The 27,937-nt window shown below is 40.9% G+C and overlaps 1 protein-coding gene across 9 annotated transcripts in view; it reads left to right on the top strand.

The window, feature by feature from the left end:
- Positions 1-27,937, top strand: part of PTPRT (protein tyrosine phosphatase receptor type T) — a 1,323,147-nt gene that overhangs the window by 1,221,460 nt on the left and 73,750 nt on the right. For 5 of the 9 annotated variants that reach the window (XM_020998699.2, XM_020998697.2, XM_078150237.1 and 2 more), the window contains 2 exons: positions 7,163-7,262; positions 27,076-27,152. In XM_020998699.2, coding sequence (XP_020854358.1) covers positions 7,163-7,262; positions 27,076-27,152 — 177 coding nt within the window. The remainder of the gene's footprint in view (positions 1-7,162; positions 7,263-27,075; positions 27,153-27,937) is intronic. The other 4 variants (XM_020998700.2, XM_020998698.2, XM_078150238.1 and 1 more) reach the window with 1 other exon arrangement.

The raw sequence follows: 27,937 nt of genomic DNA, 5'->3' as shown, positions 1-27,937 counted from the left end.
ATAGAAGGTACTATCCCAGAAACTGGGGACAAAAGATAAATATAGGGTGGTCCCTGTCCTCAAGGAGCTGACATTCTCCTGGAGGAATAGAAGCATTTACATACATAGTATATACAAATTCTTGAAGGACTTATGATTTCTTTAATTTAATTTTTTTTTGTTAGCAAAAATTTATTTTTCCATCCCTCCACTCCCCTCCCATTGGAAAAAAAAGACCTTGTAACAATCATATATAGTCAAGCAAAACAAATTCCTGCATTTTCCATGTCCAAAAAAGTTTTTGCCTCATTCTGCACTTTCCTTCCATTACCTCTCTGTCAGGAAATGAATAGCATGGCTCATCATCAGTCGGGTCATGGCTGGTAATCGCATTGATCAGGGTTCTACATGTCTTTCAAAGTTGTTTGGAAGAACTTGGGATTTTGTCAGTGTCGGCATCTCCTAGTGTGGGAAATCTTTCCATTGAGTTGGATTGCAACCTGTTTGTGACCTAGTAGATCAGTCTTAGGGAGTTGCCTGAGGCATGGAGGAGGTAAGGGATTTGCCCAAATCAAGCAGCTAGTGTCAGAAGTGGGATTTGAACTCAGATCTTCCTGAAGGCACACCCAATACTCCATCCACCACCCCACACAGTTTCTTACAGAAGATAATAATACAAGATAATGTGAGGAGAGAGGGTGCTAGCAACTGGGAGACAGGAGACCTAGGTTCTAATTCACTGTGTGACCATAGGCAGGTCACATCTCCTCCCCTGCCTTAGTTTCTTCTATAAAATAAAGAGGTTTGATCTCTAAGGACCCTTCTGGCTCTAACACTCCAGAAGTCTGAGACTATGAATTCTTGGTCTCAGCCCTTCTTCATAAGGACAAGGCAAGGGCCTAGCTGGCCAAGACTTCCACAATGACTCCTCCAGGACTAAAATACAACTCCTTTACAAAATTAAACAACAAACAACAAAAAAACTGTTGGATAGTGGGAAATCTTTCCAAGCATGAAGACAAATATAAAAATAGAACTCAATATACAAAGGGTAAGAGAATGAAAAAAGAGGGAGAGGTTGATAATGGATTAATATAATGAGATGGCAATTTTGGTTTCAAAAGAGTATGATTAGATTCCTAATGACTGTCACCATTCTCTGGTCAATCTACTGTAACCAGACACTAATGCAAAAATAATGCCCCTCTTCCTTCTCACTTTGAAGATGGAAATGAGCATCCCTTTCATACTTTCACCCCTTCATTTGTTTTTGGCTCAAGAGATTATCTTGTATTAGGTAGCAGCTCTCTGGAAAGGGAAATGGATGTGTGATCAAAGTCTAGCAATTATTTGATTATTACATCTCCCTCCTGGACATTTGAATTAGGACTCAACAAGTCCGTCTTTGTCAACAATGTTTGCAGGGTTTCTGCCGGATGCTATTAAATGGAGATACCCATCTCTCTGGGTGTAAATGGCATAGCTTCTTATGATGCCCAGTGGATATGTTCCACTTATTATATTTCCCCATCTGGAACACTGTGCTCTGAATGCCATATTTTAGGAAGGAGTCTGACAAACAAGTGAGCAGGAGGAGAGGGATGTGAAGCCATGGCATGTGAAGAATGATTAAAGGACCTGAGATGTTTAGGAAGAAATAACTTAGAGGGGATATATTCCCTGAACTGAAATGTCAGGGAACTTGTTATATGGAGTAGGACTGTTATGTATTCCCTGAGGTGAATAGTAGTTCCAGAGAGATAGATTTCCTCTCAATATGAAGAACTTCTTAACAACTTGAGCTAAGAAAGAAATCAGCTACGTGGTAAGGTACTGAGTGTCCTGTCACTGGAAATATTCATGTACACGCCGAATAACCACCTGCCATTTCACTTTTCTGGGTCTTGCTTTCTCCATCTGCAAAATGAGAAGGCTAGATTGTATCTAAAGCCCCTTCAAGTTCTAAATCTTGTGATCCTTTGCCCTTCATATTATACTTATCTATGAATGAATGAATGAATGAATGAATGAAGCAGACATTTATTAAGGACTTTGTTCTGGGCACTAAGCTAAGAGAGACAGTCTCTGCCTTAAGGAAACATACTCCAAGTGGGAAAACAACTTATAGAGGGGAATGATGGCTAAAGAAGGTCACTTGATTATGGTGAGTTTTGGGGATAGTGATTGGGGGGAGGGGATGCCTGGAAGATGGCCAAGGTAAATTAGGTTAGGAATTTGGGGCCAGCTGGATATAATGGGTTCTCATCAGCCAGGTGCAGGATTTCAAGCATGGTAGCAGCAATGGTAGGGTGACATGTCAGGAATATCTGAGGGTGTGGATGAGTAAAGCATGTAATCTGTCCCTATAATATCCCCCCTGGCTAATTGTGAACCCATTGTGGGAAAGAACTGTATTTTTCATCTTTGCACCTCTCCTAAACTGAGGGAAAGTTTAGACTGGATGGTCCCCAAGGCCCCATCTAAACTTGAGATTATATGATCATTTATTTACTCTGCCATCATTGTCTCATAGTCAGTAATCCCGGAAAGCCTTTCATGTATAGGGTACGTATGTAGTATGTTTTATAGATCCATTCAATATTCAGCATTGTATCAAAGTCTAACTAAAAAAATCTGAGGACATTTATGTGTGCACTGGTGGATGATATTCCTTCAAATACGGGTTCTTTTCTGGGGGAGAGGGGTGTTTTAAGGGAAGAGAGACCCACAGAACCGATTGAATACCATAGGACAGGTCAAGTGGAATGTTCCCATTGGGAGCATATCTTCTACCATCAATGTTTCCAGTGTCTCTGCTGGCTCTGCTAGTAGCAGTCTGGCAATCTAGAGGTCTGCCACATTGCTAGAGAAATTATAGCAAGCTATCCATCTGCCTCCGCTCCCAGTAGGGGAAGGAAGGGCATTGCTTCTCGGCAAGATTTAAGAGGGTAGAGCAGGCTTAAGAATCCAGAAGGCGAAAGTCTGATGGTTGGTTTGTCCATGTTCTCTAAGACCTATGATTTATTCTGAAGGCAAACTATCACGGTGTAAAGAGCTGTGGACTGAGAGCCAGAGGGATTGGGTTTGAACCTTGGCACTGTCTCTTTTTATCTCTGTTACTTCACAACCTTGCCCCCCAGCCTCACGTTCCCCATCTTTAAAGTGAGGACTTTAGACTAGAAGTTCTCTAAGGTCCGTTCTGGCTCAAAATCCCATGATCAAAGGATCACATTCTTATCACATTGTACTTTACACTTATCTGTGTATATCTTAGGAAAATCCTCCCTTCCCCAATAAACTCTGTTAGCCTTGGGGGCTAGACTTGCCTTTTTTTTTGAAACAATACTTGGCATATAGTGGGTGCTTAATAAGTGCTTATTATTTGATTGATTCATATTTTTATCCCTAGAACAGGTATAATAGGAGTCTAATAAATGTGTTTTGGAAAAATGAGTGAATGAATGAATGAATGAATGAACCCTATGATCTTATCTCAAACCTAAAATAGTTCTCCCTGGGCCCAGATGTAAAAACAGAGCACCTAATTCTGTCCTCACAATAGTTTGACCCACAAGCCCAATTACTAACTAGAAAAACCCTTTACATCATCTCACCAAATGAAAACATCGGTCTTCCTATTGATTTTCTACTGTAGTACCCAGAGAACACATATACTTTAATCATTTGGGGAATAGAGAGTGAAAGCCATCACTGCTGTGAAAGGGAGGATGTAATTCAGCACAAGTGCCCCAGGCTGCTTTCCTTCGACACTCACTCAGAGACATCAGTTTGGATGAAGGGACATAGTTTCTATTTCTTTTTGCCAAGGGACCTCAAGGGGTTGTCCCAGAAAAAAAAAAAGTGGCTTAATGTTTGCTCTGTCCCACCTCTAGCTCCATTACAACATTGCATGTATTTCTTGGCATCTCACAAAGTAGCCATAATAATAATAATAGCTGACATTTATAGAATGCTTTGAGGTTTGTAAAGTAGTTTACCTATATCATTTCATGTGCTCCTTTTAACCTCCCTATGAGATAGCTGCCCCAATTTAATAGATGATGAAACTGAAGCTCAGAGACAGTAGGTAACTTGCTTGAGGTTGCACAGCTATTAAGTTTCTAAGGTAGGATTTGAGTTCTGGTCTTCCTTTGTTCCTAGTCTAGCATACTATCCCGGTTGCCACACTGCCCTTTGCTTGTCTTATCTTTGCAAGGACAAAGCTAAGATATCCACGATGGGGCCCAGTTCCTAGATTCCACCAGAGTCATGCTTAGTGGTCAGCCCCTATCATACTCATTATTCTGCCTCTTAGAACACAGATGAGCTCAGACACCTGGAATTCTGACCACGTGCGTGCTCCTTACACATTCGCTTCTCATTCAGGAAGCTTGACTTAGCCAATGGCCTTGCGGGAAAACAACCGTCTATAATTGGCAAACTGTCAGCCAGCAATATCCATCCCACATCTCAAAGCACTAAGTGAATTTCAGTTGCGCTTCAGGTCTTTTGGCATTAACACATGATAAGCTGTGAACAATGCCGTTAGCAGTTGGGATCCATTGTTCACAGTGGTTAGATTAGATGGGGGCAGGTGGAAAACTGGAGGAGGAAGAAACAGAGCAAGAACTGAATTTTCCAATAACCCAAACTTGGGCTCTGCTTTTTTCCCCTAGATCTTTTTGACCACAGATTAGAAAACATTTTGTATCTGCTATGATAGAAAAAGGCAATGTTTGTATGACCGTGTTCCCTGAGTTGGAATCCTCCGAGTACAGCTAAAATTGAAGCTTGAAGAGAGAAAACAGATATAATAATAATGATGATGATGATGATGATTATAACAATAATAATGGCTCACATTTTTATGGCTCTTTAAAGTTTGCAAAATGCTGCACATCTAATATCTCATTTGAACCTGAGCTTGTTTCTTTTCTTGCTATGTTCTGGCAGTCCTGGCTCTTGTTCCCTGTTTTTAAAAACTGTGTCTGTTAAAAAACCAAACTGTAACCAAAAACTGTCTTTGGTTAACAGAGAGAAAATGAAATTCTAGACAATTGTCTGCAAGGCTCTAGATAAATCTGATCTTTTATCGCTTTCCTGAAAGTCTGCCTGAGTTTGAAGATATTTTCCTTAAAATCAGACTGAGAGGAAACATTCCAGCTGGAGGAGATAGTTGTCTGCTGGCAGTGTGCAATATCAGGAAGTGGTATAAGAGGATGTGGGTTCAAATCCTGCCATTGCTAGCTACTGTGTGACCTTGGGCAGGTTGTCCAACCTCTTTGAGCCTCAGCTGCTCATCTGTAAAACAAGAGGGTTGGATTAGATGATCTCCAGCACATGGTATAGTATGGGTACAGTACTGCCCACAGCTACAGACTTAATATGGGTCTTACAAAGGAATGAATAATAAAGCATTTATTAAGTAAATAGTATTATTTTGTTATTAATTTTTGTAATTTTAAATATTTATTAAGTAAAACTTTGTGCCAGTCACTGTGCTAAGTGCTAGATGTACAAATACAGGCAAGCAAAACAATCCCTGCCCTAGCAAGGACTTTATATCCTATTGGGATTTGACAACATCTAAAAGGGATTTGGAAAGCAAGGGCAATATAAGGTGAAAGGTCATAGATCAGAGCATCGCAGGGGTGGTTCCAAGGTTCCCATGAAAGGAGGATGAGAAAAATGAGGGCAATATGGCATTATCTCACATGATACTTTGCATGCACCTGAGAGATTTATAGTCTCTTTATGGGGCATATTGGGGAAAGTCCTGGACTAATTGTCAAGATTCATGAGTTCTGGTCAGGAGTGTGCTGGTAAATGTTTAGAAAAAGTGTACGTATGACACACTTTTGTGCTTAATTTGCATTATTAACATTTTCTTTATCACTTTCTTAAGCCTAGACAATCAACAAAATAATACATCAAATATCAAAGCCCTGATTGGTAGCATTCACCAGTTTCCAAAGTGTAAATGCTCGTACTGAAAATTTAATAATCAGCTTTCAAGAACCCTTCCAAACTAATTCTAGCAAACCCTGGTTCTGAAAGTCCTAAGTCTCAGTGTCATCCATCTGAGGCCAGCTTCTCCAGGGACTTCTTTCCAAGCTCACCAGAAAGTAGTCATCTCAGTAGAACTCTATAGAGGATATGCTCCCAGGATGTCTTGGTTTGTACCATCTTTGTCCAGGCCTTGAGGGTATGAAGTAGGCATGAGAGGTTAGTATGAGGAATCCATGTAAAGATGCAGCCACCACTGGGTCAGGTATAATTACAGCAGAGGCAGACTGTGATTAAAGCAGAAATAGGAAAAACACTGTCACTTCTATCCCTTGTGTACCCAGCATGTTTAACCATCTGAAGGGAAGGGCATACAATTTAGAACAGGAATAGAACTTGAGACCCCGTACAAATCCTTCATTTACAGGAGGGTAAACTGAGGCCAAGAAAGAAGAAAGGACTTCCTTGGGGATAAATATCAAAGACCAATGTATTCATTCACTCATTAATCAAGCGCTTATTAAGTGTCTCTTGTGCCAGCCACTCTGCTAGGCTCTGGGAGAAGCAAATACCACCTCCCCCCCCAAAAAAATAAATACAGATCTTGCCTCCAAGAAGCTTATTGTTTCAGGCTTGGCTTATCAGGGTGATCCCACTATCAAGAAAAGGAGCAGCAAAAATGCTCCTTCCAAGTGTCCAAAGCTAGTCGTTCCCACTGCCAGTCAACTGACTTCTGATTTGCAAATGACCTAAGAGAATGATATTCTGCATGCACTTGGGATTCTTATAGTCTCTTTCTGCAGATGATATATTAGGGAAAACCCCTGGTTGTCAGGAGACACAAATTCTAGTCTTGGGTCTCCCCACTAACTGATTTCATCACCTCTGGGCCTCAGTTTTCCCATCTGTAAAATGAGGGAGAGTTTGGATGAAATCTTCTCTAAGGTTCTTTCCATGTCTAAATTGCTAGCACTGTCTGAGCCAAGGCTATTTATGTCTTTTTTTTTTTCCCCAAGGAGCCTATCCTAAAAGCAGGCTGTTGCTTGGATTGAATTATTGTGCCAAGTTCCTCAGAATCCTTATCTCTGCCTGTTAGGGTTCTTTCACCTGGAGGAAATCATTTTCCCTACACATGTCTCTCTTTCTTCTTCTAACTTTCTCTCCTGTTGCTTTCTAGGCTTTACCTGAGGGGCAGACAGCATCTTGGGACACAGCCAAGGAAGATGAAAACCGCAATAAGAATCGATATGGGAACATCATCTCCTGTAGGTGCAAAGGTGGATGCTTCTCTCTGGGTTTAGGAGCACATTTTCTCTGGGGGCCTATACCTTTGTGCCTGATATGGTTTACTTTGCTTCAGTGGCAAAAAATGGGCTCACGAGTCACAGGACCTGGGTTGAAATCCTGCTTCTGATATGACATGTATGACTTTAGGCAAGTCACTTAGCCTCAGTTTCCTCATCCGTCAAAAAATGGGTTAGAGTGGTGCAGTAGATAGAGTTCCAGCCTTGGAGTCAGGAGGACCTGAGTTCAAATCCAGCCTCAGACACTTGACACTTACTAGCTGTGTGACCCTGGGCAAAGTCACTTAACCCCCATCGCCTCACCAAAAAGCAGAAAAAAGGGTTAGATTAGAGCTCTTTAGCTCTTTCTAAATCTATATCTAAGATCTTGTGATAGTAAAGGGTATTGCTTGGGGTTACGTCACCTGAGGACCAGTTGAAGGAATCCTAATTCTGGAAACATATCCCTACTGTTTGGTTTTCTTTTTTTCAGAATAAGTTCATCTTTTTTGTCTACAGTTCTTTTATTTTATTTTTAATAATATTTTGTTTTCCCCAGTTACATGTAAAGACAGTTTTTAATATTCATTTTAAAAAGTTTTTGAGTTCCAAATCTTCTCTCTTCCCTCCTTCACCTTCCCCCTCTCTGAGATGGTAAGCAATTTGATATGGGTTATACATGTTCAATCGTGGAAAACATATTATCATATTAGTCATGTTGTGAAAGAAGACACAGGCCCAAAAGAAAAAAAAACTTTAAAAAATATAGAAAGTGAAAAATAGTATACTTTGATCTGCATTCAGACTCTCGGTTCTTTCTCTGGTAAAAGATAGCATCTCTCATTAAGAGTCCCTTGGCATTGTCTTGGATCATTGTATTTCTGAGAATAGCTAAGTCATTAACAGCTGATCATCTTATAATATTGTTGTTATTATGTACAATGTTCTCCTGGTTCTGCTCATTTCACTTTGCATCAGCTCATGTAAGTCTTTCCAGTTTTTTTCTGAAATCTTCCTATTCATCCATTACAATAATATACCATAACTCGGAACAATTTCATCTTGTTAGTTGTTAGGTGTCCGTTGAGTCTAGAATCTCTACTTGCTATCAGCAAGCAAAACTACATGTTTTGATCTTTGCTTCATCCCCCTTTTTTGCCATCAGAATCTTGATGATTATGATATACATGCCCATTGTGATTCATTTATCTGGGGATGTTCCATACTTAGTGTCTTTGATGTGTAGACTTAGGACTTGCCCAAGGCCCTGTGGGTCACTTGGACCCTGTGTGTAGCTCAAGAGAGAGGAGGAGAATGATGTATTGTCTCTTACTTTGGAATCTTACCCTCATATACTGACACCACAGAAGCTTTCTCAGCCTCTTTTGTGGAAGACAATCATCCTAACCCTGCAGCCAATGATGGAAATGACCTACCTGGAATCAGTAGCATTCATAGAGAACATCCTCTAAAAGTCCTCCCTTTTCCAGAAGGAGAGGGAAGATAATTGTAAAAATCAAAACAAAAACAAAACTCTTGAACGCAGAGAAAAGTCACCAGCGTGGAATAAAATGTCCACAGAAGATCTTCAGGGAATGTGTCAATTTCTTAGTGACTGAAACAAAGAAAGAAAAGAAAGAAATTTTGAGGGATTGAGGTATGGGACAAAGGGCATTGGAGCAGGAGGCATGAAACCTGGGTTCCAGTCCCAGGTTGTACTCTAACAAGATAATGATTTGGGGCAAACCATTTCTTTCTCAGCCTTAGTTTGCTCGTATATAGAATTAGAAATATGCATAAGTAAATATAAAAAGGAATGTAAAATTAGATTGTTCAGATGATCTTTAAGGACCATCCCAGCATTCACGTTAATAGCTAACATTCATATAGCATTTTGCAGCTTGCAAAGTGCTTTACATATATTGCCTCATTTGATAATCCTGAATCTTTATGAGAGGCAGGTGCCGTTATCTTCATTTTACATTTGAGGAAGCTGAGAATGAAAGAAGTTCAGTGATCTGCCGAGGGTCATACAACTAGAAAGGGATTGAGGATAGGGCAGCTAGGTGGTGCAGTAGATAGAGTGGGGCCTAGAGTCAGGAAGACCTGAGTTCAAATCCAGCCTCAGACACTTACTAGCTATGTGACCCTAGACAAGTCACTTAACCCTTTTTGCCTTAGTTTCCTCATCTGTAAAATGAGCTGGAGAAGGAAATGGCAAATCACTCCACTATTTTTATCAGGAAAACTCCAAATGGGAGCACAAAAAGTCAGACACCACTGAAACAACTGAACAACAAAACAAAACCAGGTATCCTGCTTCCATGTTCACAGCACTATCCATTATACCATACTGCCTCCCAAGGTCCTATAGTTCTAAGACAGTCAGGAAGCAGTAGAAGTGGCCTATTCACACAGCAAGCAAATGGTATTAAGTCCTAAGTCCACCCCCCGGCCTCAGAGAACATTACGAAGTATTTTGAGCACGTAGACTCATAATCCAAATACTTAGATGTGAAGCGGTGGTACCTCAAAGTCTTGCTGAGACAGTTTGACCCCAGTCTGTCTTTCCAATTTTATTTCATTCTGCCCCTTTCTCTTCAGGCAAACTGGACTGGTCACCATTCCTTCCAGACGTGTCCTGAATTTTTCCACCTCCATGATGTTTGTGTTTTTCTTTGTACTTGGAAAGTTTCCCTCCCCTCCAATCCTCATTTCTGTCTTTGAAATCCTATCCTCCCTTCAAGGCTAAGCTCATATGCCACCTCTTCCCTGATGTCTCTGATCCTCCTGGGCAGGTCTACTATCACTCTCCTCTGAACTCCCATTGTGTTTTGTATCTTTCTAATGCATTTATTGCATTCTGTTTTTATCATAGTCATTTATGCTTATGTTCGATTCCCTTGATTAAATTGAAATCTTCACTGGGGACAGGAGCTATGCTTCATTTGTCTTTGCTTCCTCCTCAAAGAGTCACATAGAGTCTTACTTACAGCAGGCCATGATAAATGTTCGTTGAATTGTTAAATAACAGAGGAGATAAATTCAGATTTATTAGACAGGCTTTGACATAACTGAAACCATGGATTTATGTTCTGGTTCAATGGCCTGTGGTGTGATCAATCCAGGATTTCTGACCAACTCACTTATTGAGCATGCACTGTGCCATTCATTTGACTCAATGATGTACTAGAACAAAGAAAATCCTAAATGCCAAGTTAACTTTAGCACAGTCCAGTTTATTTAATGCCTAGACAATGCCTTAGAAAGAACTTGCCATATGGGATGGCGTAGAAGCATCTTGCAAAGAAGAAAAGAATTGGAAAGTTTCTCACACACACACACACACACACACACACACACACTATATATATATATATATATATATATATATATATATATATACACATACATACATACACATATATATGCACATGTATGTGCATATTCCTTGTTCTAATTCAGAGAGAGGATATATAGATATTCAGAGTCTCAAAAGGTGGACATTCCTGTCATTGATGTACGTCATGTAGGTAGCATGATTACTTATGAGTACAATAAATCAGTGTATCTGTGACTTCCTCAATGTGGGTATTCACACCAGTGATGCAGATTGCTGCCTATCAACTATGATCTGCGTGATGAGCTTAATACGGAGGGGCCCGTCCCTTGAGCTGGGGACCCTTCTTGCATCATATTTCACTTTGGTCTTTATATACCAAGAACCTGCAGCATCAAGGCTACAAGTGGCCTTGTAGGTCCTGGGGTGTGGCCTTTTGATTGAGTCCAAGTTGTACAGAACAAATCCTGTTATTAAGGGGGTTTGTTCTGTGAAGTTTGGATTCAAAGGGCTACACTTGAGGACCAAGAGGACTACACATGGCCTTGAGGCCACAGGTTTCCTGCTCTTGATTCTAGCCCATTACCCATACACAATAGGCATTTAGTCAATGCTTGTGGACTGATTGACTGAAACCTCAAGAAAAGAAGTGGAGCATGTGACTTCTAGAATAGATGAAAACAGGAAACCAAAACCGTCATCTCCTTCTACATCAATTCATGAGACATTAACCCAGAACCAAAAATTATGTTTTTAGTAAACATTCTACTCAGCCTCTTACCCTTTTTGTGCAGAGGCATTATTAAGAGGTAGGACAGGAAGCTAGGTTACACATAATGCCAGAAGCATTGTGGTCATTGGATTTATGGTTCTCTTTGAGTTTCTTTTTTGATACTAGAGACTTTATGGGCCTGATGAGGATCATGTCAAGGTCATGCAGCATCGGCCCTGAATATAGGAGTTTCTAGGGCAATCCATGCAGCAGCTGTGCTTCGACACAGTTGGCTAGTTTGAGGAAGCAGTGGTGGCCAAGAGAGTCCTTTCCATTCTGTTCATACAAGCCACTGTGGGAGGCACTGGTTGCATGGAATAGGATTAAGAATTTGCTGTAGCTCAGTTTCCCCAAGCTTTCATTGTTCTCTGATCAAAATGGCCAGCCCATAAGCTCTCTCTCTCTCTGTCATTGGCTCAGTTCAGACATACTTCACTCAACACTTTGAATGCATTACTACCAGCTCATAAAGTTTTCCTTTGAAAAAATATACCATACTATTACTGAATGAAGAACTTTGTGGAATGATGGAATGTCAAACTACAAAAGTCGGGGAGGGGGGGAAGGCATCATCATGTCATGAACAATGTGCTGATTTAGAATCCTAAAGAGCTGAGTTTAAATCCTACCACTAATACTTATAATCTGTGCAACTATGGGCAAATCACTTCACTTTGCTGGGCCTCAGCTTCCTCACCTCTAAAATGAGAACAGTAGTATCTGTAGTACACACACACACACACACACACACACACACACACACACACACACACACACACCCCTACCATGGTTGTTATGAGACTTCAATGAGCTAGCACATTTAAAGCACCTTGGTGTTGTTTTTCAGTCATGTCTGACTCTTTGTGGCCCCATTTGGGGTTTTCTTGGCAAAGATACTGGAGTGGTTTGCCATATCCTCCAGCTCATTTAACAGATGAGGAAATTGAGGCAAACCTGCTTAAATGACTTGCTTAGGGTGACACAGCTAGTCAGGGTCTGAGGCTGGATTTGAAGTCAGGAAGATGAGATTTCCTGCGCTACCTAGCTGCCCTTTTAAATCACCATATAATTCCAAGTGTTAGTAAGATATCATTCCCGCCAAAGATCATAGACTTGGAACTTTAAGGGATCATCTAATCCACCTGTCATTTCACATATGAGAAGCTAAGGTCCAGCGTTGATTAATTGACTTGCCCAAGGCCACAAAGGGGATAAGTTACAGAGCCCAGGTTTTAATTCATGTCCTCTTACTCCAAATCTAACACTCCACCAAACAAGATCTTTTCGCTTCATAGGTGAGGATACTGAGGTTCAGAGATGTGGAAAACTTTATGCACACAGTAAATTAGGGGTAAATCTGGGACCAAACCCCAGATTTCCTGACTTCTAATCCAGGGCATTTCCCACTGAATTAACCTGTCTCTTTTGGATAAAGATTAAAGATCATTCTCCTTTAACAAAACCCCCACAGGGCTCACTCATCATTAGCAGATGCTTGCCTTCTGAACCACTTGCTCAGCATAATCATTTTGTTCAAGCTAAACTGTTTCGTCTGTGACTGCCACACACTAAGAGAGTCTGCCTTCTCTGGCTGTCACTTCCTGTGCAGTGAAGTTGATAACATATTATGCGTGCCTGTATCACACAATCTTGAAGACACTTCTGCTCCCTGCCCTTCACTTTGTCCTGCTTTGATGTCTTGGCATAGTCCATTCTTCTCAGGCCACTGACCTTTCAAAGACAGAAAAATTATGGTCTGTGAAGCCCATTGTGCTAAACAGAATAGAGTGGAAAAATCTCTAGAGAGCATAGAGAAGTAGCTAGCTGGTACAATGAATAGAGTTCTAAGCATGTAATCAGGAAGACCTGAGTTCAAATTTGGCCTTAGGTAATTCCCAGTAGTATGACCCTGGGCAAGTCACTTAACCTCTACCTCAGTTTCCTCAACTGTAAAATGGGTTGAATAATAGCACCTGCCTTTCAAGGTTGTTATGAGGAACAAATTATAAGATTTGCAAAGCTCTTAGCAAAATGCCTGGCTCATGATAGGTGCTTAAGAAGAGCTTATTTTATTATGTTACAATTAGGAGAACTTGGTTTTAATATAACCTCTGCCTCTTACTAGCTTTGTAATTTCAATTCAAACATTTATTAAGCACCTACCAGGTGCTAGGTAGGTACCATACTAAGGTCCTGGGGATATAGAGACAAAAATTAAATAGCTTATACTCTATTGAGCGATACAACAGGTACATAGATAATTAAAAATAAGACAATCTTAAGAGACCCTTGATAAAAATCACTTCCTCTGTCTTGACCTTAGTTTTCTCATCAATAAAATGAGAGCATTAAGTAGATGATCTCCACTGTTCCTTTCAAGCCTATTTCATTTCACTTACGTGACACTTTTGTATGATCATCCCTATTTTATGTGAGGAGACTGAAGCACAGTCAGGTAAATTTGCCTATGGTCACTTAGGGCCAGAGCGTCCAAGTGACTTTTGCTTCTGGAACTTAGGACAACCCTATTGCCACTTGGTTTTGCAAAGTTTAGGTTTGAGCTGTGATGCTTAGTTGTAAAATTCTGTCCATCTTTTAGGAAAAAAATTGGATTCGTTTCCCTAGTTGTGTAGTCCTAAGTCAATTAGTGAATCATTTCACAGCATTTGACTTCCAACTACAGCTGATGGGGCTTTATGGCAAGCTATATATAATACGAGCTGATCTATAACTTCAGCCTTCATCAGGATGATTTTCAACCCAGCATATTGTGCTAAGTCTGCAGTATGCACCTTAACCCAAAATATACCTTCTTGTGTGTCTGATTTTTGAGGCAGGAATCGAAATTCAGGAGATGTTGAATTAGCAGGTCCATAATTATAAAGAAGAGCCTAAACTGGCCCATTGATGTGTTGAGAAGTAGCAAAAAATCTAATGGGTGTGCAGCCTGAGCTACAAGGGGAGAGTCAAAAAGGAGATACATGCAAGACACAACCACACGGGTAAAGATGTTCATATTGAATGTCAGCAAATGCTGAATTAAAGGTCCGTAGAATCTGAAAGTTGAACGGGGATTGTAAAAGGAATCTCTGGCAATCTATTTGAAACACAGGGTGGACTAGTGCAGCAAATGCTGGGCATCGAAGGGACTGATAGTCTAAAGGTCGGTGAACTGGATAATCTAGCAAATGTTATTGATAAGAAAAAGAAGGAGAAAGTGGCAAGTTGGGGAGCTGCATGGATATCTCACCTCTGCCTATTCCCTTCACTTCTCCTTCCTATGTACCTCATGGAGGGGGAAGAACAGAATTATTTTAGGAGGGGAGGCTCCAGGAATGAGCTGGGGAAGTGAGACAGGACTGGGGAGATTGAACAGAAAAGAAGGAAACTGAGGTTTGCAGACTTCCAAGGTACTCCTGATCCCTTAGTTCAGGCATGCTGGTTGTCAGTGGCACCATACACAAAATTGCTAAGTGTATGCGGGGTAGGAGCAGGAGGGAGGAAGGCTGTATCACTTTCCTGTCTTTTCTGATTCCTCTCATGGCTGGCCCCTTTTGAGCACTCTGGGAAAGGACTAAGCAAAGTTTCTGTGTTGAGTGGGTACTTTGAAAGAGACAGAGCTAAATCATTTGCAGCTAAGCTGCATTGCACCGCTACTAAGCACGTAGAGGAGGGAATGGACCATGTCACAAGTAGTTATAGATTGCTGCTAAGGTAGACCCTTTTCAGCTTTATTTGTCTTTGGAAGTTGACTCAAACAGAAGTTTGAGGTTCTAAACCTTTGTGGGGTTAGGAAAGGGCATGGCTATACTGCTAGGATACCTGGGAGACTTTCCTGATTGGAGCATGCCACTGCCTATTTCCCCCAGAACTCTAGCCTGTAAAAATGTAACCAAAGGAACCTGGTGTGGGTCCATTTTTCTCCTCCCCCTGGGCATCACATGTATTGTAGATATGCTTACCTCCCATTGGCTAGGAGTGAGTCATTTAGCATTTAGGTCAGTTGGAACCTAACCTAAGTTTATGTCTTTGATATGACATATGTCTGAGACTTCATCCCATTGAACATCTGAAGGGGTTGCTTGATATGGTGCCTACTCTCCCTGTTTCCTAGATGCTCATTGCCCTCATGCTGCCTTCTGTGTGTCCAGAGTCCCCCACTCTGTCAAAACTTGCATCATATGCCAAAAAATTCTTGTTTCTCCCTTCCTCAGTCATATTACCAACTCTAGTGCTGCTGTCCCATTTCTTTATTGATCTTATCATCTAATCGAAATAATCCATGCTAAGATATGAATGAGGGGGATATTTGTATTTTCAGAGAGGAAAATGCTAACTCTTAAAAGCTCCTAATAGCTAAAATATGGAGCATGGGAGAGGTATTTCCTGAGCATAATCATAACTAAGGTGCTTTGTTTTAGGTACTAGTGTGGTGCTGTTTCTTCCTCTGGCAAGATGGTTATCACTTTATCTCTACTACAGTTCAGAGATGACCATCCCAACACATTCTGAACCTCTGCCTGCCTGTAGCCCCACAGGGGTTGGGAGTAAAAGCAGCTCCAGGATAAAGCAAAGGATCAGGGTATCCGGGGGGAGGGAGGAGGATGAGAAGAAAAGGTAGGCTAGCCCCTCTCCTGCTGGTATTTCATGCACAACTACTGCCTTTCCTGGGATTTATCTTTCTTTCCTCCACCTTTGAAACCCATTTCCTTCTTACATCTCCTCACTTTTTCAATCCCTGTCCAGCTCAGCCCTAAGCCTTTCCCAGTCCCTATCCTCTTCTTTTCTCTTTCCACTGTGCCCTCTAAAACCCACCTCTATTTTTAATGAATTCCCTTTCATCCTAGGTACCTTGCTCTCACATTTCTTCCATGTTCTGGTGCTCATTGAAACTTTGGTTTTTCCTGAAGTCCTCATATCTCTCAGTACCTTTTCCAAGCCTGGTTGCTCCTTCTCTCACACACCATATGCCTCATTCCCTGCTTCTACTGTTATACTCACTCTCTGTCTCCATCATCCAGTAACCACCTTTACTCATTTAAAATTCACTCCGTCCTGGTCACATATTTATTGCTGTTATCTATGAACCTGCTGGTCGTCCTTCTTCCTCCCCAATAATTTCAATACCTCATTCACCATCTTCTCCACCCTAAACTTTGCCATGGCCTCAACCTCCTTAATTTACCTCAAGCATAGTTGGGAATGATCATGCCTTAGACACCTACTGTTTCTCCTTCCAACCCTGCCTTTATCACTGCTCAACTGCATTTGTCCCAGGTTCTAGATTTCCTAACTGTGGCTGTTTTCTTTTTAAATAGAGTTTTCCTATGCTGTGCATCACCTTTCACTATTCTTTTCACTTCAGGCCGGCCCTCTATTCTAGCCTCTCAGAAAGCAGAGTGTATGGCCTCACCATTACCATCCCACACACCCTCTACTCTCCCCTTCTTCACCTTTATAAGCAAAACCCTTGGAGTTCAGGAAAAAACAAAAAGTCACTGATTTGGGGAGAAATTAGGGGTTGGCCCAGCAAGTTTTGGCAGTACCTTTTATATTCTGCATCAAGACAGGGAAGAAGAGAGAGTAGCCTCTGGTTTGGCAAAAAATGAACGCAAGAGACAAAGAAAAGCTATAGAAAAGTATTGGAATGGAAATTAAACAGGATAATGGGGGAGGGGAGTGTTGAACGAGCAATGAAAAGTGTTCACAGCCTTGTATTTTTCTGCCCCAAAGCTGAAGCCTGCCTGGGTGTGATAAATACAAATACATTAGGAGTCAGAAAGAACCAATGTGATTAAAATCCTCAGGCAACAGAGAAAGCAAGTGAGAATAAGAAGCCAGGGACACAACATCAGGTCCAGGTGAAGACAGAAAAGATTAAGGAAGGAAGAAAAGAATAAGTGGAAAGAAAAAAAGAGGAGAAAAAGCAACATTTTTTCTTTAAAAAATGAAAAGATAGAAAAACTTTAGCTAAATAACTAATTTCTTTTGGATCTATATTTAGCTCTTAGAAAAGGAAATGATGGGCCTTCTAGAAGAAGGAAAGGAAAGCAACTGACAAAAAAAGAGAATGAAAAGAATCCCCAATGAATTCCTCGACTTGGTGTTTATAACACAGCCTGGGGCAGATACTCTCAACAAACAGGAAATTCAAGAGAAAGAAAAGTGTAGAAATCATGAAGCGAGTCATGTAGGTGATAAAGTAATTGGTGTGTCTGAAAACCTCAGGACAGAGGGAATTTATCATTTCTCCTTTTGCACCAGGACCCTCACTCCCCAACCTTTGGGAGGAGAGAGTTATGTCCTGCCTCCTTCCTGTGCTCCCTTCCAGAACCCAGAGCACCCTTGTATTGAGGGTAGAGAGGTAATTCCTGCAGGTTGATCAGAGAAATAGAATGTGAGGGAGATAGAAGGAACCACACACCCCATGATGGCACAGGAGCTGCCAACTTAAGTAGCAAGTGTACAGATGTGAGCAGCATACAGCTCAACAGTCTGGGTTGTAAGGGCTTTAATTGCTGCCTCCAGGAAAGAATTGAAAGTTGTTTATATAAGAGATTTTCTGGCCCTGGTGACTGGCCAAATGGTACTAGAAGATCCAAAAGACAGTGCAGGAGTGATGGATTTCATAGATGACATTGGGCCAAAGTCAAACATTCAGGGTAGCTTCCATATTCATGATGGCATTAGGATCACATCCCATCATCACCTTTCCTTTTGTGAGTTAATGTGACTCTCATGGATCTCTTTTCATGGTATTCAATGCCAAGAAGTAAATGTTGTTTCCATATTGTCTGGGAGAGAGGAGATTTCTAGGGAGAGGGCCACTCTATTACAAGAGCCCTCTGGAAACACAATCTGGATTAGTTAGATAAGTGTTCCTGAAACTCAAATGCACTGCAGACCAGTAAAATATTCAAATTCTCTACTGTGGATGACTCCGCTTCCCATAGACTCAACATGGTGGCTCTTCATAGTGGGGTCACAGAACTGAGGGAGAAAAAGGGAGCTAGGATGAGAAGAGCAGAACTTGGAGAGAAGGGACAGAAGAAAGACAGAGAGAGTGTTTATGCTTATATGATTTGAGAAGTAAGAAATTCATAGTTGTGTAGGCCAATAAAAATCTGATGTGACAAAATCTGGCCCTAGGCTCTGCTAGATAACATGTGCCCTACACTATCTCCGGAGAGTGTCTTCTCACAAACATTCCTCCATCCAGTGGCCTCTGAAGCTCCAGGGCAGCTTTTAGCGATGATTTAGAAACTCTGCTACCAGGAGACTCTTAACTCCCACAGCCCAGGAGTGGATAAGACTTCATGGGCCCTAAGAGAAGATGAATTGTCTCTGTTCTGTCTGGGGTAAACTTAAGGAGTAGCTTCTTAGTCAAGGAGTGGGAGCCCAGTTTTTGTGAGCTGGAAAATCAGGCAAAGTATTTGCAAGATTTACAAAAATGCTGCTCTAGTCAGTGCTTTGTGGTGAAAAGATAAACTGAAAAATTCTCTGTCTCTTTCTCTATTGTGCATGTGTGTATGTCTCTTTCTCTGTGTCTCTGTCTGTGTCTCTCTGCTGTCTCTATCTCTCTGTCTGTCTCTGTCTCTGTCGCTCTGTGTGTGTGTGTGTGTGTGTCTCCCCCCATCCCCCCAAGGAAAATCCATGTTTAAAACACTTCCATCATTGATTTGTTTATTCAACAAGCATTGATTAAGCACTTGCTGCATACTAGACACCATGCAATGTGTTGGACATACAATAGCAAAATGGTCCCTGCCCTCAAGGAGCTAATATTCAATTTGGTTGTGCAATATGTACACTGATATGTAGCAACAAAGTATACACAAAAAATACTGAGGGAAGGTACTACTGGTTATAAGAGTGAGGAGAAGCCTTTAGGGGAGAAAGAAGCTGAGGCTTGAAAGAAGCTAGGGATTATAAAATGTGGCAATGAAGAAGTGAATTATAGGAATTAGGTCAACCAGTTTAATTGGTATGTAGTGCATGAGGGCAAGTCATGTGTAATCTACATGGATAGTTATGCTGGAATCAGATAATGGAGGGTTTTAAAGGCTAAACAGAAAATGTTTTTAAACCATACAATAAAGAGCTTCTGGACATTCTTGACCAGAAAAGTGACATGGTCAGACTTGTGCTTTAGGGATATGATTTTAGAAGCTTTGTAGAAAATGAGTAAGAGAGGAATAAGTCTGGAGACAAGAAGACCTCTTTTGACAATATTCTATTGCAATAGTCCGGGTGAGAGGTAGTGAGGGCCTACGTTAGTGGCCATCAGAGTGAAGAGGAAATAAGAGATACAAGAGTTTTGGTGGAGGCAGAGTAGATCAGATTTGTTGATTAATTAGATATGAGGGGTGAGACAACAGGAAGATGCCTGCCTAGGTTGTGACCCTGGCTGACTGAGAGGATGGTGCTGCCTTCCACAGAAATTGGGAAGTAAGTTTGAAAAAATAGAGAATGAGTTCTCTTTTGAATAAGCTGAGTTTGAAAAGCCTATTGTATTTCATATCCATATGGTATTTCCAGTTGGAAATATCCAAAGAATAGCTAATGATATAGGACTAGAGCTCAAGAGAAAGACTAGAGACATATAGGCCTTAGAGTCATCTGTGAGGAGATGATATTTGAACCTATGGGAGGGGATGAGGTTACCAAGCTAGGGAGTATAGAGAGAGAGGAGGAGGAGAGGGGCCTGCACAGGTTTTGAACACTACAGAATTTAGGAAGTAGCCAAAGTCAATCTCTAAAGCCATTGCTTCTGGAGGTATGCCCACTATCTATGTCAAGTCCAATCCATGATTCTGGGGTCACATTGTGTTTTAAGTTATTTTGTGGCCTAAGGGTAGATTATGGGTCATTCTCCAGAAGACTTTATCTCCAAAGGTAGATTTCCTGGTAGGAGACAACTGGGTCATGGTACCCAGGATCTTAAGGAAAAACAAAGTGAGACAAGGTCTTGAGTCTCTAGTGAACTCTGGCCCACCCCCTTGGGGAGAAGCCATTCTAAAAGAAACCAGTGTTAATAGCAATGACTAATAATCCCTTCCTATGGGATATATAGATACAAGACATGACAATAATGATTCTCAAATGTGCCTACAAATCAAAAGCATTTGAAAGGACTTATAATATGGAAACACTTAGAACACACTCTCTGGGTTATCTCTTGGAGCATGAAGAAGAGGAAGAGGAGGAGGAGGAGAATGACAATGAGAAGGAAGAGGAGGAGGACAAGGATGAGGAAGATTGATAGTGATGACAGTGGTGGTGATGAGTATAGTCACATTGATGGTATTATATGGACCTTTACCTTCCACTAGGTATCCAAGCAATCTCCTGCCTTCTTTCAATTCATTCTTGCATGATGAAAGCATTAACATTTCTAATACTTCTAGGAAATGATTTTTCAGCTACACAATTCATTGTAATGAACCGAATCTCTTTTCTCTGAGAAATAATATCTTTTATCTCCCTTACTGCCCAAAGGACAGAAAGAAGGAACTGATCAAATATCTTGTCCAAATGCTATTCCCCCCAAAGTTCCCCTTCTCATATGTGTTTCCCTCTTTAGGGATGTTTGGAGTGGCTGATTTATTATGTAAACTTTTATTTGCAGCAAAGTTGGTGGTTGAGTAGGAAATGAAAGTGCTCTATGGAAAGAGGAAATCGCAGTGATTTATGGTTTACCAAATGCTTTCCTCACATGACCATGGAAATATAAATGTTCTTATTGCACAGGCTCTGGACCTCAAAGCCACCTATTCCAACCCATGTTGGAACAGACATCCCATCTACCATATGCCAAACAGATGCTCATCTAACTTCTGTTTGAAAATTCCTGATGACCAGGAAATTCATTATCTCCTGAGGCAAGCCATTCCACTTTTGGACAGTAAATGTTATGAAGTGATTCCTTTGCCCTTCTCTTGACAGAGAGGTGATGGATACAGGGTACAGAATGCAACAGATTTTCAGAGATAAACAATGTGGGAATTTGTTTTGCCTGACTATACAAATTAGTCACAAGGGCTTTTGTACTCTTTTCTTTTTTATATGAGTGGGAGAGAAAATAAACTTTTGATAAGTGAAAAAAATAAAATTAATTTTGAAAAAAGGCATTCCCAACATAAAGACTTAACCTGAAGTTCTACAATTCAACTCAATTCAACTATGCCACCTTTTGTTAAGTGCCTTCCCTGCTTAAGGCCCTGGGAATACAAAGATAACTATGGACTAATTTCTCTGACTTCAAAGAGCTTACATTCTGCTGGGGGAGAGGGTAGAGGATACAACTTGTACACAAATAACTACACTAGAAGGTACAGTATTGATGGGGACAAAAGAGAAATGCAGACAGAAAATAATCTTGAGAAATGTGAGAAGGCAAAGAGCATAAATTTTATCTGAGGGAATCAGTCATAGAAGACTCCATGGACGAGGCAGAACAACCTGATCTTGGAATAAGGAGGAAAAGCAATACCTTCTAATTGCTTCCCCTGAATCTAGCTTAGATTTCCTCTTCACACAGCTGTCAAGCTGATATTGCTAAAGCTTAGGTTGGATCATTCCATGGCTCAAAAAGCTCCAATGAGTATTTCCTCTAGCATAAAATATAAACTCCTCTTTTATCTTTCCCTGTTGATTACACCCCATTCCTCCTTATAGATTCCATATTCCAGCCAAACTGACATACTTACATACACAACATTCTGACTTTCACTCCCATGCCTTTTCATAGACCCTTTCCTTCCTCTCTTCCCTCTCTTAGAACCCCAAGATCCCTTCAAGGCTCAGCTCAATTATCATCTCTTGCAAGAGACCTTTCTCGATTCCCCTAGTAATTAGTAAAATGTCTCTGGGTTTATTTCATAAATGTTTTTTAATGGACAGCTAGGTGGCACAGTCCACAGAGTGCCAGGCCTGAAGTCAGGAAGACTCATCTTCCTGAATTCAAATCTAGCCTCAGACACTTCCTTGCTATGTTACCCTGTTTGTATCAGTTTCTTTATCTACAAAATGTGCTGGAGAAAGAAATGGCAAACCACTCTAGTATCTTTGCCAAGAAAACCCCAAATGGGGGTTACAGAGAGTCAGATAGGAATGAAATGACTGAACAGCAGCAACAAAATTTTTACAATGACTTATCTCTGTTTATTTTGTACTTCCTCAGTAGAATGTAAGCTCCTTGAGGGAAGGGACTGTGTTTTACTTTAATTGTATCTTTAGCACCTAGTTGCAGTGCCCATCACATAAAAGATGTTTGACAATTTTTTAAATTGGATTGACTTGAACTATTGAAGAAAAAGGATTTCTGCTCAGGCAGAGATAAGAAAGAAATAAGAAAATTCTAAGCATGGTATATACACTCAATGAATACGTGAAGTTGGGAGATAATATGTTGAGCTCGAGAATGAGCTAGTAGTCTGTGGGGGTCTGAAATCATTTATGAAGGGGAATAATCAAGAGGTAAACCAGAACCAATTGCCAGAGGGAGGAATTTCTATTTTATTCTTTGGACAATAGGGAGTCGGTGAAAGCTTTTGAGCAATGAAGTGGCATGGTTAAGCCTGCACTGAAGAAGATTATTTTGACAACTTTGTGAAAGTCGACTGCACAGGAGAGAGAACAGAGGCAGGAAGACCAGGAAGAAGTGATTGCTATAACCGAGGGGAAAAGTGGCAAAAATCTCTAAGTTGGTAGCAATATGAGTGGAGACAAGGAGACAGGTCTGAAAAATGTTGTACAGGCAACACTGACAGTATCCAATATGCAGCTTTCTACCCAATTTATAAATGAGACATTCACCATTTTATACACCAGGAAATTGAGGATCAGAATGGTCACACAGCTAGTCAATGTCTGAGCTGGGCCTAATGGTGCTAACTAGAAGTTCAATGTTCTTTTCATTTTCACAGTCTGAGCATTTGTTCCATCCTCGCCGAAAAAAAACTGGCCACTCTATGCTTATCTGTAAATTGATGATCTGTTCTAAGCCCTTACCTCTGGCATGGGTTTGATGACGGTGAAAGATAGATACTTCCCTTAGTTTTCAAAGTGTTTTCCTCAATGCAACTCATGGACTTGGGCATCTCCCATCCTGATCTCTCTTCCCTCCTGTTCTAGCTGGATTCTGCCAGCAATATCCTCCTACATCCCATGTGTCTGTGTCTAATCCTTATTCCTCAGATCATGTAAATCTTGCTAGTGGCTGCCTGGAACAGACAGAGCTTACTTTTTCTCATAGTTTTTCCTCCTCTTCTGGCAACTTCAACTCCTATGGGCTAAGTTGTAAACAAGCTTAGTAATTTGAATTTCTCTGGGCCAGGAGTGACAGCCCTTAGAGCAACTGGGAGGGGACCTTGGAGAGCGAACCTTAGTGAATCCAACTCCCCTCATTTTCTTTTTCAGGGAGTCGCATTTATGAATAATTTCATTTACATAGAATATACATCAAATGGTTACTGGAGGTGTTGACAGTGGAAAGCAGTGGAATTAAGAGTCAGAAGCCCTGGGTTTGATTCCTGGTTCTGACACTTCCTAGCTGTAAAACCCTGGGAAAGTTACTGAATCTCCCTGAGTCACAATTCCCTCATTTGTAAAATGAGTCTAACATATGTACTATTTCTTCAACAGGACTGTTCTGAGAAAAAAGCTTTGTCGACTTGAAAAGCGTAGTAGAATCTACCATGGTTATTAGAGAATAGATTTGTCATAGGAAGGGGCCTGTTCACCAGGAGCTATGCCACTTATACCCAAGCATGCCATCTACATTGAGATGAGCTTCTCAAACACATTTCCCTTTTACTCTTCTAGGTTGTAACTCTTCCTCTCCCAAGAGATGTGGTTTGTTAATAATCCTTCAGGCCCTCCCTTCCCCTGCAGCTCCACAGTTGCTTTTGTAGGATCATAAACTGGAGTGAACATTTGAGTTAACCCAATCCAACTCAGTTATTTCGTAGAAGGAAATTGAGGTCGGTCTTCAAGTTGAAATGTCTTGCCCAAGGTCACAGAGCACATAGACAGCAATGGCAGAATTCCAACCCATTGATATGCTGGCAATAAACCAGCTGGCAATAGACCTGTCCTGGGCTTTGCCATCATGATTCCACTAAGAGAAGTTCTTATTCATCCATTCATTCAGCAGGCATTTATTAAGTGCCTACTGCATGCGACACACAATGACATGCAATTCTCTCAAAGCAATGTTCAAGCTTATGCATTCTGTTTTCCTATTGCTTAAATGTTACGGAGCTTTTTGCTTCCGCATGATCCTCTCGAACTTCCCTTCTTGTCTTGAATATCAAATGAGGGACACCAAATTAGTTTCTTTTCAAGCTTGCAGAATGTAGATAGCGTGTAATGAGCATTCTGGCGCTCTTTGTAAATTGCCTGGTATAAACTCCTCCATGTTGTCGACTTCCCTATCTTTCTCCATGTGTATGTGTGTAAACATAATTTTTCATCTACCTAATTATATAAAGTTAGAAAAATAAGGGACAGAAACAATATGAGCATCTCCCATAAGTAATAAATAAACTATGAAGATAATGCTATCCTTCCCTTTATAAAATCCTAGAGTGGGGATTTCAAATTGGATTCTGTCCTTTAATGAAAGCTCATAGTCTCTCTTTGGGTCTGCTATTAGAGGAATTTGCATTTGATGTGTTATAAGGTCAGCAGGGGAGCTCTGAGGTTCTTATTCTCACCCAATAGCTGATAATCCAGGTGTCACAGCTTCTTACCACCAATCTGTTTCCTCACATCTAACCTATGTTAGAAGTGCATGAACTTGGGTTTAGGTCTTTTGCTGAACCTCCTAACATACTTGGCTTGTGTCACCATCTCAAGTATTCAAATTGCTCTGGCTGGCACCATCCCCAGACAATACAGATTTGAAGGAGCTCTGGGAATCTCAGTTTGCCACATCTAACTATGTTCCTTAAAGCAGTGGTTCTAAAAGGGTGCGCCATGAATTGGATGCAACTTACACTTGGCAATTACGTGCACATGTCCACATTTCTTTTTTCTCCCTCAGTATGTCCCCAGCAAAGACTACTACTGTGCTATGAGTAAAATGAGTTTGGAACATTTTTTTCAACTAAGAACCATCTCATCAGGGCAAACCCTCTTGTAGCATCCCCTGCTGTCATTCACTCTTAGTTGCTCTCATTGAGCAACTTTTGCTAGGACAGATGGAGAAACAAACACACCCCACTCTGCATGAAATACCAAGGTGGCAATCTGTATCTGACCTAGTCTTCCAATCAATCAGATATTCAGGCCAGGAACAGAGTTCTAACATTGTCACAGTATGAAAACATGAAAGGTTGTTTGATTTATTCATAGTAGGGAACTCCTTGAACCAGCCCCAGCAATTATGACTTATCTTTAATTCAGCAGATAAGCCCTAAGGAATTCTTTGAAGCACAGAGAGGTTCAGGGATTTGTCCCAGGTCACAGAGCTAGCAAGTATCAAAGTTAGAATCTGAATCCAAGTCTTCCGGATATAAATAATACAGCTTTGTATAGTCTTAGACTGGGGCTGCCTAGAACTTTGTCGAGCTAAATAAATTGTACAGGGCCAGAGTCAGTATGTGTCAGAGGCAGAATTCAAACACACATCTCACCGATTCCACCAACTTTCTAGCCACTGTATTGTGCTACTTCTCATTATCGTATTACAAAAAGTAATTAATATAGTATTTTACCATAGAAGAGTCTTGTAGATTCCCAGGACTATTGGGACCACACTTTGAGAAGCACTGCTTTAAAATAAAACTAATGTTACAGTAGGGAGTAACTTCATGTAGAATGAATTTGGGCGCTAACCAGCCCTCCCCAACCTCTCCTTTGGGTTTTTGGCTGTAACTACAATCCATTATAATGAACTCTAAGGGATTATCCAACTTCTTTTTACTGGATGGGATATTTTTCCCCGATTAAGTATTATTTGAAAGAAGTGGGCTTGTAATTATTTTTGTGCCAAGATTTTGGTTGAAATGATCACGTTGGACATGAAATCTTTGGTCACTGGCAGACTTATTTTTATTATGACTTTGGTTGGTTTGGTATTGATAACAACAATAACTCGTGATATTTTTAAAAAAACTCTCCAAGATCCATTCAGGAAAAATAAAAGAATTAGATAAATGACAGAAAAAAATTCCATTTTTAAAAAATGAACATGAAAGAAGCAGTATAGAATGGTATTAGACTTGAAATCAAGAAGACTTGGATTCAAATCCTGACATTTACCATATAAGTGATCATGGGAAAGTCACTTAACTTCTCTGAGCCTCAGTTTTCCTATCTGTAAAATGGGCAAAGGGAAGGATGATTTAATGGCATTTAGGGTCCCTTCCAGTTCTAAATCTCTGATCCTATGAAAATGAAGCCTATGTATAGCTTAACATATGAGAGCAGTTCAGTCAAACTTTCTTTGGCCTCCCCTTTCGTAGGGCCTTTTATAAAAGCACCGAAACTGAATGGCCTGGGAAGTCATGGCTAGTGAATTTCAACAGCTGGACCCAAGCCCACAAGAGAATAGCCACAGGCTAGCAAAGATTCCCCCCCTCCAACCCTAGTCCCTTAGATGCAATGTGTGATTTTCCTTCCTCTCTCACTCTAACTCCAGAAGGTCCGTTCTTCTAAAAGTCCCCTCACCTTTCTCCCTCTCTTTTCAGATGACCACTCAAGAGTCAGACTGCTGATGCTGGATGGAGACCCTCACTCAGACTACATTAATGCCAACTATATTGATGTAAGTGTCCTTTATCATGGAGATGCTATGGTGAGAAAGATATTGAGTAGCCTGAGATCCGTTGAACTTCTGGCCATAATGAGGTCATTGCTCAGGAACAGCACACTTCTTCCTGCCCAAAGCGTGTGATTCCTTTCTGCCCTCCACCTCCTTTACCTCAGCCCCAACTCTGCCATTGCCGGTAGACCTGGGGTGATGGAGTTTGAGACCATTGGTTCTCACCTTCATACTCTGGACCCATAGTCATACTCTTATATTTCTGTTAGAAATCTCCAAAGTCTAAGTGACCCAAGGTGTACTCATTTCTTGAAGTCTTGGTTTCTTCATCTGAAAAATGGGGATAATAATTCCTACTGAGGGTTTTGTGACAATAAAATGAGTCAACTGGCATTGAACAGGACTCCACAGGTAATGGGACAAAGTAGACATGCTTTTGCTCATGGAGAAGGAAGAAGGCTCTGTGAGGATTTCTGGTTTGGGACAACTAAGGTTAGAACATTCAGCCAGTCAGCTAGGATTCACTAAGAGCCCCCAGGTGAAGATTTTGTTGTTCAATCGTTTCGTTGTGTTGAACTCTTATGAGTTTGGGGGTATTTTTTGGCAAAGAACCTGGAATGGCTTGCCATTTCCATCTCTAGTTCATTTTACAGATAAGGAAACTGACGCAAACATAGTTAAGTGACTTGCCCAGGGTCACACAAGCTGGTAAGTGTCTGAGACTGGATTTGAATTTAGGTCCTCCTGACTACAGGCCCAGCCCTCTATCTACTATGCCACCTAGCTGC

The sequence above is a fragment of the Phascolarctos cinereus genome, unplaced genomic scaffold, assembly GCF_003287225.1.
Source record: "Phascolarctos cinereus isolate Bilbo 61053 unplaced genomic scaffold, phaCin_HiC Scaffold_2;HRSCAF=192, whole genome shotgun sequence".
NCBI lineage: Eukaryota > Metazoa > Chordata > Mammalia > Diprotodontia > Phascolarctidae > Phascolarctos > Phascolarctos cinereus.
Note: the sequence above shows the minus strand (reverse complement) of the source record. Positions and strands in the feature narration are given on the sequence as shown.